Raw genomic sequence first — 16,245 nt, 5'->3', positions numbered from 1 at the left:
TACCACCATTGAAAAGTTTGAGTTTCTAATTTTACTTCAAGTTAGAAATATGCAAAATAATTAATTGCATCCCGAAAAACTCCGTGGCACTATATTCTATATGGAATGAAGTACTGATGGTGCATGTACTAAAGGCAAAATCAATTATTTTGTCTTCTTTTTGTGTTAATTAAACATATATATACACGATTAAACACCAATTATTGTTCAAATAATGAATAGCATTTGTACTCTGTCGGCGGTGGAGCATCTTTAATGAACGTGAAATATAACAGTATCTAGTTACAAATGTTTTTTATACAGTTGTGAAATACTTATTTTGAAACGTAATCGAAATCTGAAAATGATATTATCTATAACTTTTTCATATTTTGTAACAAGCATCGTTTCCAAAATTGTTAAAGGTTTTTATAAGATCGCCAGATGTTATTCGAAGAACGCTTTGATAAAAATTATATTATTATGCTAATTTTGATTCAAACTCATTTATATATTGTTTCTGTTTCCGCTAGCGCAAAACATAACGGGAGAGGGACGACGGGCTTTCCTGATATTAGAAATTTTGAGTAAATTTGTTCGATGCCTTCGGTGGCATTCTTAAGTGAGAAAGCATCATAAAAAGGCAAGAGTGTCACTATAATAATGAAACAAAGAAGAATATACTGCATACTATTTATGTTTGGGGTCATTGTTGTTGGGAGAGGGCTTTAATAAGCTGTAATAAATTGTGTCCAATCATGTTGGAAATATAAAATAAATACATATTTGTTTAAACTCAACTCCCAAAACACACCGCAGCCTCTCAAAACACACATACATTCATATACCGCAGCCTCCCAAAACACACATACATTCATATACCGCTGCCTCCTAAAACACACATACATTCATATACCGCAGCCTCCCAAAACACACCTTCATTCATATACTGCAGCCTCCCAAAACACACATACATTCACATACCACAACACATGGTAGGCTGTCCTAACATGACATTAGTTGATGATAGAACGTTGATATAATAAATCAAAACATCTGTATTTGTAAACACGTCCTGTAATGGAACCAAGATATCGAATGCGTTCTTTCTAAAGAATTCAGAAAAAAACACTTTTCATAATGAACATGGGGTACCACGACCTAGGAGATGTTTCTTCCAAATCTGGTGACAAATTGTACAAATTGGTTATACAATGTAAGTGTACATCGAACTCCCCCTTTTATGAGGAAGGATACGTGGACCACACAGCTGGAGAATGAAGGGAGCGAGAGTGTAATATGATTGGATCTAAATGGTGTTCAATCACGGCAAAAAGGTCATCTCTCCGAAACAGACATTCCTTTATATTTGGATCTAACTTGGTGAATGAATGTTACAATGGTTGCTTGAATTGCCGGTAATTGCTGCAAGGTCTATCAGCCATACCCTGTATCTCTGATGTCATTGGGAAGGCTTGTGGGACAAGGCTGAAGTAAATTATAGGTATCGTATCTCCGTAAGTAGCCCCCACGAACTTGATACCTATTTACCACTACCTGGGTAGGCTGGTGTTAAGAAGAGCCCTCATACAACACCATTTACTTACCTATAACATATGTATTACTGTGGAATTCCAAACTGTCTTACAGCTACAGTGTGGAATTCCGCACATTTCCACCCCACTACATACAGTATTTAACCTTGTTCTCAGTAGATATAATACATCTTATTTCTGAACTGTGTAAATGCAGAACTGTGGAAACATTTATTTCGTTGAGCTCAATTTTCGTCCGAGACAGAATTTCGTTAAAATTTCAATTCACGTAAAGACATGGACACAATATTTATATCTCCGCGAGTTATCACAGTGCTTTAAGCTTGTTATACTGCCATGGATAAAACACCAATTTTATCAAGATTGTCTTTGGTTAAAATTATGTCTGTTATTATTTATCGAACCTGTTTTTGTTTCCGTACACAAAAGTAGAATTCTATTGTTCATTCATTCATTTTTTCTTTTGTTAATTTGACCTGATGTTACTAATTTGTACTGAAGCGCGTGGCGGTACTGATTCGTTAATGTTATTGTTGTTTGATATTTATTGTTTGATATTTTTTTATTCTACATTTCCCAAATTATGGCAATTTTCAATATCCGATACGCAGTATAAAATTTAAAAGAGATTAAGAAAATAAGTTCCGACTCTTTACGATGTATTGTACTTATATTTTAACCCAATACAAAATGTAGGTAAGACTTACTTCCTCCCTCTCTAAAAATATGATTATTACTAATTTGGAAGGGGTCACAATGATTCAAATGTCCTTGATATACAATTTACGAATAAGTCATTAGGCCATGCAAATTTTTTCTGTTTCGCGACCATGTGCTGGTAACGTCCACGTCTCGAAACACAAACATGTTTAGGAACAAATTAATAAAATGTATTTGCAACATGCACAAACAAAACTCTTGTCTAACTTAAATAAAGTAATTCATGTATGGAGAACAGTGTGCTTAACCTAATCTGGTATTAACATGCCTCTTACATGTATATTTTTGTCTTTATTCTCGATAAGAATTTCGTATCTACTTTTCTTAATCGGCTCTAGTGCTGACAGACTTTCTTTCCTAGAAATACTTAAGGATTAACTTGAATAGATTTTTTATGTTATGGAGATATAACACAAAAATCTGAGCGTACTCTAAATAATCCGCGAAGCGGTTTATGATGAGAGTACACTCAGATTTTTGTGTTATATCTCCATAACATAAAAAATCTATTCAAGTTAATCCTTATAATTCAATTTACTAAAGATAATCTCTTCAATATTCAAGATTCATTTTGGGACTCTTTTGTCTATGAAATCATTACGCCGTCATCTCAGCAAATCAGAAGCAACGTTATACACGGCGACGCCATTTTTCCCTTTATGGGCTGATAAAGTAATTTTTTAAGCCAATGAAAATGCTCGTAGCAAGCAAAATTGAATTATATTAGTACAAATCCCCGTACTTTTCTGATGACGTTGATACAAGGGTATTGCGTAGGTTATAACTAAAACATTGCTGTTACGACATTTTTGGTAGATGTTGTCAACTTGGCCGATTCACTTGGAATTTTATTTCGTTTAATTAGAAATCTGCTGACATCCACTTTTTATAAAATCCTTTAAAGTTTGGAAGTATGTGATGACTTATCAATGACTAGTCCGTGTAGAATGTGCCATGTGCTTGGTGAGTGCTGTGACAACAAACGCCATTGGGATGTGCACTTGACACAGAGTGACAGGCTAACCTTTTTTGCAAATTAATTATGCAAACGGCAAACTCTTTCGTAACGTAGCATTAGCTGATAAATGGCTCATTAGAAAAGCACCCGGGTCAGGGAGAAATATATTAGCGATGTAATTAGACGTTAGCCCACCTTTGGGGGATCTAGGGTTTCCAACGGAGACCTCAGTCTTCCCATAGTTAACTATGATTTAGGGTTAGGAAGGGGTTGGTATCAGCACTATAACAATGTCCTAACCATTCCGTTACTCCTGTAAGGACTAAAAAGATGAGGAGATATGCTAATTGTTTACTTTGCGTATCAAAATGGTTTAAAGAATTAGTGTTTCTAGTTGGCTTTTCCCATAATCATATGATTTGCCATCTAACCCGGCCTTGCCACATCAAAGGGCCTCACTGTATTGGTCCTAGGAACCCGACAAAGGATCGGGTCAAGATACGCACGAGGTACGAACCTAATGATCGCCATCTTTGATTGTATCCAACTCTCGTGTTACACCGCGATAAATCAGAATTAATCTACCGAAGGCAGGACCTGAGTCTTCATTGGTCTGGGATAGTAGCTTTTGTCGAAATGCATCATGGGTCAGAACAGGTATTTAAGAGAAAGTTATAATCTAGCCAAAAAAGCTAAATTGAATATAGCGTGTGTTGAAATACAAATTATGGTGTATGGATTTCAGTTATTGAATATCATGTTGACAAATTTAATTAAAAACTATATAAAAATGTGTCTGTTTCAACTCTTGATTAAATCATTCTTTTTCTATTACATCTGCAATGCCTATAAACAGTATTTTATCCTGGTATTTTATGATTTTGTGCGCTTGCGTAAGAAACCAGGAGATATTTTAACACATCTCTCCGTTATTTCCTAACAATCTAGATGGATGCATAATCGTTGTCTTTTATTATATATTAATTTTTGTTGTTGGTTTTTTTTAAGATTTTCCAGCATTTTTACCAACATTTTGGGTATAGATAAATATACTTAAAATAGTTCCAGATGGTGCGATGAAATCAATTTGGAAAACAACTTATAAAAAGATTATGTTTAGTCAAAGCGCCAGACAGGAAAGACACTTAAAGGTGATTCCTTAGTACAGGTAGTAGTCAAACATACAGGGGACCTTGTTTACCTCTAACCCAAGGCAGTGTCTAATTTCGGAAAGGAAGCGGATAAGACAAAAAGGACTTTGTTCTTCTGAATTTGATGCCACGATAAGATATCACAGATCAGATCCATCCTGGCAGCATATCTCGTCCCACTTCCTCCTCCTACAAGACGGAATCTGATTCTATCTGTAGGAAAGTTTAAAACATCCAAGGTCAACTAAAGGTCAAAAACCAGCAAGCGAATCTCGTCATTGATAACATGAGATTTTGTCTTAGCTAGATGTGAAAATATAACATCAATATGGAGTAATACACAGCCAATTTCTCTCAGCAGGTCTTCTTTATCTTAGAGTGCATTAGACGATGTTCAATTCTAATTTTCTCCGTACTAAAAACAAAAATTAGTATGTACTTTATTTAGATAAAATCAGATTTTCATACTTACACGGCCTATTATTCTATGTTGTAATTGCACATTTTGTACCTAAATTACATACAGTCCTAGGAAGACCTTTTTAGGAGTTCACTTCGTGTTGTTTTTTTCTGTAGATACGAAAATTTTCAAATATAAGTTCACAAAATGCAAGAATTTTATCCGTTCGTAAATTTCGTTAAATTCAAACTATAACCGCGTGTTCCATTTTCAGTTTCGTATTAAATGTATCGATACGAATCTGTTGTATCTCAAATGGAACGCGCCGTACCAGCAGATCTGTACCGGTACAAATGGTTCGTTTTCAGGAGCGTACCTCTTGGATTCAAGATGGCTGACTCAAGGTTTTTCATTTGTCACCGAAATGCTTTCTTTGATGAAAACAAGGCAGAGAGTATTGATATCTGATGAAATTACATGAATTATTTATTTCATTGTATGCCGAAACCATTTCCATTTAGGTATTACTTTTATATCAATTTTATTGTTAACACAGAAAATACTTGGCTTTTATATTCGAGGCGTGTCTTACATGTGCGTGCCGCAATCATTAAAAAATCCAAAACGCGTTCCATTAGGCTGTGCCGTATCATTTTAGTACAACTGGTACGAATCCGCAAATGGAACGTAAGGTAATAGTCCGCTAAACCTGCCTATATTATTAGGCTTTTTTTTAAATTCCCTAATATATATATTAGGCAAAAAATAAAAAATGAAAAAGCCTAATAATATAGGCAGGTTTAGCGGACTAGTATGGTAAGAGAATAGATTATCGGTTTTGGTTTTCTTTTTTATAATGTATTATGTTGTTTCATTGGCAATCAATTTGTAGAGCTTAGGATTTAGGATGAACAGTTTTTGTCTATTTTAGTATCTCTTCTCGGTTATGACAACTTAACACACATTCCCGACACGTAAAATCACTTCCCATCACCACTGCCGTCAACTACACAATAAAATGTAATGACGTCACGCCAAAGGTACACCACATTTATCTATGACGCCGTGTTATTGGTAATTTTTTTTCTGTACTTCCGGTTTAAACATTTAGCACGCGCAACTTGTCATACCTTAGGGGTTGACAGAGAAATCTCCGACGGCTAAAAGCGGTGGCATATCAGTCAGCGGTGGGAAAAAGTGACGTTATCGTTTGTGTGGATTTTCCGTCAAAAATCGTCTCTAATCAATAAGGTACTTCCGATTTGCGTATTATAACTTACATTATAAGGTTGACCTCTGTGTCAGTAGAATTCAAAAAGTGATAAATATGAAACAAACTCATCGATTTTATCATCATTCACACAACATATCACAACCATTTAACCCAGTATGTGCCAAATTCGTATCGTATGTGTTTTGCGATAATCACTATCGCCTATTAATTTTATAAGAATTCAATAATTGATGTGAAATTTAAACAACCATGAAGGACAATTCTGTTTAAATAAAAATTTGCCGTTAGTTTTGGCCATTTTCTACGTCCAAAACGTTAGATAACCATAGTTGTCGATTTGTCGTAACACACAATAAACACATAATGATCAATATTCAGTACACACAGAACAGTTCTAGTCGATAATATGAGTGATAGATTTGTAAATAAACGGATTACAGACCGTGCATAACTAACATCAAAAGGACCGGAATAACCGCCAGACAATCTGGTAAAATAGTTAAACACAGTGTATTATGTCATAGCTATGTTTATTCAGTATCTGTTCAACAACCACGCACTTCACCAAATGCAATCGAATACGTCTTTGGGTGTTTTTTGTGATTGTGTAAAAACAGATTGCTGCGAATTACTGCGACAAGATGATTAAGTTTTTACAAGTGTGCTGCTGTTTGAAGGGAAGGTTGGCCTCAATCTTTGATAGTGTCGGTGTCTGCAGTAGTGACTTCTTCTATATAACGTCTGGTGTTATAGTGATGTGGACAAAAAAACCTACGTGGGGTGATCTCGTGCAAAATATATAGGATGCTGTCTTTCACACGAATGTGTCATGTGTAACCAGAATTATATTCCAGTGATCATGATACTATATAGTGTAAATGGTATTACTATTTGCATGGTGGCATTCACAATTGTTTCTGTTTTTTATAATTGTTTTTCTTTAAAGAAATACCGAGCCTGATTCCTTCCCAAAGTTTACTTCAAGATCTGATACATCCAAAATTACTGGTCGGTGGTACACATAATTTTTTAACCCTGAAAATGTCATTTTGTCACTTTACTGGGCCTGCTTCCTTCCGTAAGTTTACTCCAAGGTCAGATAAATCCAAAATAATTCACTAATACTCATAATTATTTATATTTCAGACATATTTTAATCAAATACATCAGTTAAATATCGATTGAAAGGAATAAAGTTCAGCTTAAATTGTTCCTGGCAAACGTCTTTGAAATTCGCGAAATGTAATAATCCCCGTGTGTGTAGATCATCATAGCCCTCGCCACTCGGTGCAGGATTTACAAGTATTAGTCACCCAAGGGGGCGGGATAATACCGTCTGGTCACATTAATTAGTTTCCATTAACCCTAATTAGCAGGAATGGTTGATAGTTACTCCCCATAAACCTATTATATTTACTCATCATCATCCTATACTGTTCGTTCATCATATACCTACACAGCGAAATTTTATTGGATACCTCTCTAAGCATTTAGATGAAGCTTAGATTTGTTTTCTAATAAAGTTTTTATTTCAAGTTTTAGATAGAACACTAACTTGCCATGTCTAATAGCGTTTCAATAATCGATGGTATGTTAAAATGATTAATACATGATTTCTCACAAATCTAACTACTAGAGGAATTACAGATTTATAGAGCAAATGCAAAAATATATTGTGTGTTACTCTCAATATGTTAGGAAACATAGGGTAAATCATTATGGAACACTTTATTCTTGACTCTCTTTCAATCCGTTTGAATATATTTATTTATGTATATTAATCTATTGAAGGGTAATTTGTTTCGTTTTTTTTAATAATGACTTTGCATATGTTGTTCGTTTTATGAAAACCAATATACAAGAAATACGTTTTTATTTGATAACACCACTTTGAAAATTGACCATTGGTTTCTACTGTCATTTACAAAGTTAACAATGCTTTCTATTAATCTATTACCGCCCCTTTTAGATTCTGTTAACCACTTACTTCTTTGTAACTTTTCTTTTTACATTTATGCATTATTTCCATCCTGGATTATTGATTATCCTAAAACCTCAACAGTTATGTAATTATAGTACAGTAAACTACGTTATTTTCACAATACTAATCCGAATGTTTGCGTAATTTTGTAAAAAGATCTCAAACGCGAAATAAAATGTTTCGCGAATTATTGAAATTATTGTATTATTGAAGAAAAAAAAAGATTCTGTAAATACAAAATTTTTTAAAAGCCATTGATCGTGAATTTATATATTCACGAAAAAGATGAAAATTACAAAAAATAAATAAATCAAAAACGAAAAAAAAAACGCGAAATATTGCATACGCGAAAGTCAACTGGTTTAAGTACTTTTTGGCATTATGTTTTAAAGTTATTTACACATTTTGTGATTCTGATATGAAATTATGTTAGAACATGTGATGTGTCTCTGTTTGGTAGATAATGGCACTTGTGGTGCGGTTTTATTGGTTCGCTGAATTCTAATAGCTTGTAACTATGGGGGTATATTTTCCGGGATGATGTTTGCTATGTCTGAAGTTTTCATTTAGTTTTTGTGTCGATTTTCCTTCTATTATTTGCCCTTTTTATGAGCGGCCACTCGGTGTGGTAACATTTTGTTCATTTTGTTCAGGTCATTCTTGAAGTTGTAACAATGTATAAACACGTTACCAGCTGACCGTGAAAATGTCACCCAACCGTAATCATACCAACCTTGTATAATAGTTCTTGTTCAAACGTATTATTTAGGAAAAGAGATCTTTGGAGGCAAATATATATAGGCAGCACCTGTACAACGAAATATCTTCAGGAAGTATAAGTATATATTAGGCACACCAAATACAATACAATGGTCCGCTATGTAACTAGTATAATGTCAGTCTTTAAACTATTCCCTATTCCAGTAGAATTTTTTTTACTACAAGAGGAAAACGCGACTGCGAGATAACCTCAGATCATCAACCGTATTTGAAATATAAATGTCCATGCATCTGAAATTTGATGATTTTCATTTTATCTGGACAGATTCATTTTTAAAAATGTAGATATTACTTCGATCCTTGTGACATTCGGATTACTATAACTGTACATTTGATTTAAAGTGGTTGTATTGGGACCAGCATAATTATCGTGGTGACATTGATTATTATTATTTAATTATTATTATTATTATTATTTTCATGGGTGTTTATGACTTTGACGACAAGATTTCAGTTATGAAACTCCGGTCATTTTTGCTGTAATTTAACCGAACATACGGAATCTTTGTAGAATTCAGCAATGGTAGCATACTTCTGTAGTGTATTAGTCTGGAATTTACACCTGTAGATTATGTCCTAATCGTGTCAGTATATAGTTATATTGTGCCAATACATGATCAGGGAACTTTTTGTATCTTTTTTGTGTAAAAACGTATTCTTAAGACTTATAATCTTGGTCTGAAGAAGTAAAATCTAACCCAAATGACTGACAGGAGATTCTAGGTCCATCTCACCACCTTATTCTCATTAAATGTAAGCCACAAAGTACATCCTCTCTCGCGCGAAAGATACAAAATAATTGAAAACATATTATTTTAATTTATAAAAGAGCTCTAATCAAGGGCAATAACTGGGTGCATCTATACCACATGGTGTTAATTAGATTAGTATCAGCGTGTTGAGGCCTGACTCAGTTATCATGATTCAGTGATGAGAAGGAGATTCATTCATGGTTTACTGTCTGTGACTCCGCGTATTAGTAGGCTTTTTCTCGCATAAAAAAGTCAGTGTTCTCGCCTATATCACTCCGCCTATTTCTAGGCTTTGTTTCACTTACTAAAGTCAGTGTTCTCGACTTTATTACTCCGCCTATTTCTAGGCTTTGTATCACTTATTCAAGTCAGTGTACTCTCCTATATGCATCCGCCTATTTCTAGGCTTTGTCTCACCTACTCAAGTCAGTTTACTAAGCTTTGTCTCACCTACTTAAGTCAGTGTTCTGTCAGATTCCTGCGCATGATTTATATGGGGGAATGTAAGGGACACATAGCCTCGGAGATAAACTGCCGACATCCATTCTGTTGTATACAAAGTCATTAGGAATGGCGGTATACAGGGTGCTTAGGCTATCAATTGTATGAGGACAGAACCCAGAGATAACACTCGTCGCCTTTGATACTCTATTGCTTGTTTAGGTTAAATTCTCCGGAGTCGGTCGATAGGCTTTCACTGTGTGGCGAATGAAAGAGAAATGTATATATACGAATCTGTGAGGCTACAGAGTTAGAATAGGACTACTAAGTCATGACCATTATAAAGACAGACATCACACGTTATAGTTTTGCTGACCACACCCCCAAGACTACCCATCCCCGAACACAAAACGTGGGTGTTTCTACGCTAACTTGAACCGGCCTCGTTACACACTATGACAAACAGATTTAAAAACCGATTTGGAGGGGCATAAGTTCTCGTGTTAACCCAGGACAGGCCACATTTTAGTGAACCGCGGAAATACCCTCAGTGCTCTGTCGCTTGGCAAATACCTACATTTACATTTCAAACAAATTGGATAAGATATATGGCACTTTAATATCAGGAATAGAAGAAAGGGGGATATGTCGGAACACTTGTAAGAGACGATTAAAGAGAAGAATTTTAGTGGTATATTTGCTGAATTGAAAGAGCGACAGTGGAGAGTTTTCAAACCCATATCACTTGGAATAGGCTCAGCAGAACTTGGCTGATGCATAAGAAAATCGAATAAATCCAACAGGCACGTATATTTTAATTTGTGAAATTAAGATTGTGTAATAGGCTTGTTACACGCATGGTGAATTTATATTATTGTTGTCTGGTATCACGTGTGTCGACCAAGATGCATGACTGTGCGCATGTATATGTTGGTAAGTATTGGGAAGGAATTGAAAACTTTTTTTATGTTATGATTAACTGGCACGTTACACTAAATAATTGAAATATATATCTGATTCAGTGGCTTGCATAATTTGACAGCGTTTTAAATTACAATCTCTAGTAAAACTGTAACGGAATACCAACGTGCGATGAAGTTAAAAATACTGGCGTTCAAGGGTCAATAACAAGCATGGTTATACACGGGATTCTCAATCGTATCAGCTAGATGGCTTTACCGCAAGGTTGTGTAACCTTCAACATATACCATAACAAAGACTTGTTATTCTAGATTCACCTGCGTAACATGACAGATTTTACACTGATTTAAATTCTGAATATTTATTGATAATGATCGATAAAATAGGGTGCAATATTTAATCAGATTTCTATCTTTTTCAGATGCAGAATGACGCTGCCAAAATTGATACGAGTTAAGAAAAACTGCCAGCAATGTAGCGCTTTATAATCCAACTACTTTACCAAATTACTCAGAGAGTCAATCCACGTACCGACAATTGAGAAAAGGAATATGAACATTGTGTGTGACTCGGCCGGGAATCCAAAGGGAGGATACTAATGAACAATAGGTTCTGTGAACTTAATTAGAATCTAACTGTTTTAAATCTAGATTATATTACAAGTCCCTTGATAGCCTTTACTATTATATGATTGAGTGAGGATATTTTCTAGTGTCGTCTGTGATGTAGGTATACAATGTCATGGACGAACACCGACAATTGTGAATATAAGGAATATAGACATCGCGTTTGACCAATCCTACTTTCAATATTGTGTGGTTGATCATATAGTGACACATTTCTAGCACCACCTGTGGTCAATACTGTGTGGTTTGTCCATATAGTGACACATTTCTAGTACCACCTGTGGTCAATACTGTGTGGTTTGTCCATATAGTGACACATTTCTAGCACCACCTGTGGTCAATATTGTGTGGTTGATCATATAGTGACACATTTCTAGCACCACCTGTGGTCAATATTGTGTGGTTTGTCCATAGAGTGACACATTTCTAGCACCACCTGTGGTCAATATTGTGTGGTTTGTCCATAGAGTGACACATTTCTAGTACCATTTATGGTTCAGTTCGTGTGTTAGGTACCTAGAGTGACACATATCTATCTATGACCCGGAGTTCCTGACCTGATACGATGGAGTTACCTGATACAGACACGTGTTTCAGGTGTAAAACAATGCATTGTAATAATTCAGAAGGACAGCACTGGAGGAGGGACCACAGGACAGGTGTTACTGTGTATCATTCTAATACAGGCCGGACACTTACACTCATACTTCTACTCTTCATACAGTATTCATGGTAAGTTTTATACTTCTACTCTTCATACAGTATTCATGGTAAGTTTTATACTTCTAGTCTTCATACAGTATTCATGGTAAGTTTTATACTTCTACTCTTCATACAGTATTCATGGTAAGTTTTATACTTCTACTCTTCATACAGTATTCATGGTAAGTTTTATACTTCTAGTCTTCATACAGTATTCATGGTAAGTTTTATACTTCTACTCTTCATACAGTATTCATGGTAAGTTTTATACTTCTAGTCTAACTACAGTATTCATGGTAAGTTTTATACTTCTACTCTTCATACAGTATTATACTTCTAGTCTTCATACAGTATTCATGGTAAGTTTTATACTTCTAGTCTTCATACAGTATTCATGGTAAGTTTTATACTTCTAGTCTTCATACAGTATTCATGGTAAGTTTCATACTTCTAGTCTTCATACAGTATTCATGGTACGTTTTATACTATTACTCTTCATACATTATTCCCAGTAAGATTTATATTATACATCTAGCCTTCATACAATATTCATGGTACGTTTTATACTTCTACTCATCATACAGTATTCATGGTAAGTTTTATAATTCTAGTCTAACTACAGTATTCATGGTAAGTTTTATACTTCTAGTCTTCATACAGTATTCATGGTAAGTTTTATACGTCTACTCTTCATACAGTATTCATGGTAAGTCTTATACTGTTTATATTCATGGTAAGTTTTATATTATGTTTCTAGTCATCATACAGTTTTACATTTAAAATTATATTTATGTAATTTCTATGGTAGGTATTGTAATTTAAATAGATATTTATAAAAATCAATCAATATTCAAGGTAAGGTCATATTTATGTTTAATATCATCAATACAACATTCTTCGTATTTTTATATCTCACTCAGTAATCATTATAAAATCTATGCCATACATTATTCATGCTACCTTTGAAAATATCCAAGGTATGTCAATTCAATGAGGTAATAAGGTAAGATAATTTTCTAAAATAATTATATAATATTCATGGTAAATTTTATGATAATTCATACAATATTCATGGTATGTGTGTAGTATAAGAGTTGACACCCTCCTTTCTAGCCTAAGTATCGGGATATAACACAACAACAACAAAACCTACCCTTGCCTCTTGGACACGCTTTCGAGCATGTTTTTTTCCAGAAACCTTAATACAAACTGTAAATCATATCAATTATATTAAACCTCATTTCCAAATAAATTTCAAAATGTACGTGGAATAACTAATATTTATACAATATTTACGAGCACTTTTTGCGGGACTTTTTAACTCATACAAGACGTAATCTCATTTTATAATTCTATAAACCTTCTTATGTTCTTTGTAACTGATACTATGTTCAGTAGTAACAAAATATTCATTAATAGCTACAATATAATTTCCTACAACATCTACTGACATTTTTGCTTTGATTGATGAAGAAGCAATAATATTCATAACTTATTATAACTTGTTATGGCAAATGGCAAAGATGTGCATTTCTGTCATTCTATACGGATTTCATATAGGGTAAATATTCAGTTATTGCGTTTATGCACCTATGTAATTTAGCACAATATCCACACGGGGCAATTGTCGTACATCGGTAGTTTTTCTCCGGAAACTCCGGCTTCCCTCCAAGTTCTATATCTCGTACGTTCTTGAATAACACAAGGTGGAATTTGTTCAATGAAGAAAATATATCTCAAACCCTCCGATAATAAAGCATTACATCTAATTTTAGAAAACATTGGCATGCTTTGGCAATTTTTATTTAGATCTAACCTAGATTTATATTAACGGCGCCGTTTGCACCCAAACATCGTTGGGAGAGAGAAAACAAAAAAGTCAACAAAAAGTCAAAAGTTGTACGGGACGAAATGACGTCTGTAATTATATGAAGATAAATTGAACATTTTTTGAAACATCAGGGGCCAAAAGGGATCCATTTGACTAGCTTTTATATACTCTGAATTAAACATTGGATGGCACCCATGATGGAGGCCCTATATGGCTCATGTTACCTAGGGAGATACGGATTACATATGGACATTTTGTTACTACATATGACCCACAATGACAAAGTATACCCTTGATTCTGCCTTGACCTATTTTCCGATGAATAGCATTTCTTCATTTTTTTCTTAATCGTTATTTTTTTTAATTTTTATTTATGATATTCCCAATCCATTCTGATATATGATACTCCCAAAATTACGTATTTACATAGTAAAAGATATGCATCTTGCTTAATTAACTTAAAATCAATGTTAGTAGCAGAGAAGTGTCTGAATTGAAATAAACATATTTACGTACAGTCAGACAGACATTCTTTATTTCCTCTTTTTACAAGAGAGTATGTGATAACAAAACAAAGCAATATATGTAATAATGATTATCGTCCAAATTTTGTAACTTAATTTGAAAGAAAATTATCTGAAAATATGTCAGCGAATTTCGATATTCTCTAATGAAAATACAGAATATACAGAAAACAGGTGTTTGTATCAATGTCTGTGTGTCTTGTCTCTGAATCCAGTTTTATTTTCGTTTACTGCAGCCTGGGGCTGTTTATTCCGCCAGAAATCCTCGATTAGCTAAACATGTGTTAGGTGTTGATGTTTTTAACCTAAATGTAATCAAAGATTTATACTCTCTATGATTGATGGACCACGCACCTGTGGCACCTGTACTGCTTCATGTCGCTCTGTTTGTACTACATAATGCTGAATCACCTCCGTTTTCAGAAGTTGCCATTTTTGTTGATATTTTGTCCACCATTAATCAATTCTGAGTTTGGATTATCGGTTTGTCCTATGTCGGTACTGTCTGATCTAAAGGGATACATTTCTGTGAAATCTTAGCCTGGGGTCTTTTTGCGATAATCGGCAAATCGAAACATAACAGTGATAACACAACCCTTATTTGAGAAGTAAATATGTTCTAATAACATAACATAGTTGTTAACATAAAGTAAAGTTTCTTTTAGTTTAAGTATTATTTTATTCATCATTCAATAGACTAATACATAATATTATAAACGTTAGAGTATTTGGGATTGGAAAATAAGGCACTGTTTTACTGTCGTGTTACGTTGCCTCCAATTGTTATTACATGTATTAGAATGACCATGAAAACTAATATGGAAACAAGACAAATAATATGTGAACTTTTAGCTTGGTTAATAAGACGCGTTGCTATGGTATTGTAATACAGAATATGCTTGATGTTGTCATCAGTATATTTCAGTGAAATACCGTTACAAAGTTTTTACAATTGATACATTGTAAAACACCTTATTTTCAATTGCGATTTAAGGGCTGTGCATAGTTTGGGCCCTTTTTGGCCCCCGAACCCATCATTTGTTTTTAAACTTGTGTTAAGTTTTTAAATTGTTGTATTTGGAATATTAAGTACATCCCAGATTCGACTATAATGACTGTTTTCTAATTTTATAGGTGTAATTGCCATGGTAACCATCCAAAATATGCATAAATTATTTTTTTGCAAAGTTTTTGTCTCTGAGACTATATAGCGTATTCTTTGTGATAGCCTAACAAAAATTTAAAATCTATTTCTTCTAATTTCATTCTGCCTGCAAATTTTCTCTTTACCTTTTGAAATGTTGATAGCGAAACAAATTAGTGTCGAAATAAATATGTAAAGAATACACATTAAAAGATAATACATATTTGTGTTACCGAAGAGTCACCTACATAACTATGAACTTCTGTGATATGGCTATTTTCGTTCATTCTTGCACCAGTTGAACTTAAACGTCTCCGGTTATAATTTTCATATAGTAAACATTCATACTTTTTTGTAAACTATGAATTATGTTAATTATACATATCACTTTAGTTATATGATGAATTATAATTTATTTTGCTTTGTTTTCCGCCTCCTTGCTCGTCTATATTGCAAGAAACATTTAGGTTTCGTGTAAGTCGTATATACAGTATCACATGTGGAATTAAATCAAAATTGAAATTGTTAGGACAAAGAAACGAGGA

The 16,245-nt window shown here is 34.0% G+C and overlaps 1 protein-coding gene across 5 annotated transcripts in view; it reads left to right on the top strand.

The window, feature by feature from the left end:
• Positions 1–16,245, top strand: part of LOC138310340 (protein Wnt-10a-like) — a 50,768-nt gene that overhangs the window by 16,018 nt on the left and 18,505 nt on the right. For 2 of the 5 annotated variants that reach the window (XM_069251523.1, XM_069251521.1), the window contains exon 2: positions 11,295–12,231. In XM_069251523.1, coding sequence (XP_069107624.1) covers positions 12,065–12,231 — 167 coding nt within the window. In that variant the 5' untranslated portion in view covers positions 11,295–12,064. Of the gene's footprint in view, positions 1–10,255; positions 10,886–11,294; positions 12,232–16,245 lie in introns of those variants that run through there. The other 3 variants (XM_069251520.1, XM_069251524.1, XM_069251522.1) reach the window with 3 other exon arrangements.

Source organism: Argopecten irradians, chromosome 16, assembly GCF_041381155.1.
Source record: "Argopecten irradians isolate NY chromosome 16, Ai_NY, whole genome shotgun sequence".
Taxonomy (NCBI): Eukaryota; Metazoa; Mollusca; class Bivalvia; order Pectinida; family Pectinidae; genus Argopecten; species Argopecten irradians.
Note: the sequence above shows the minus strand (reverse complement) of the source record. Positions and strands in the feature narration are given on the sequence as shown.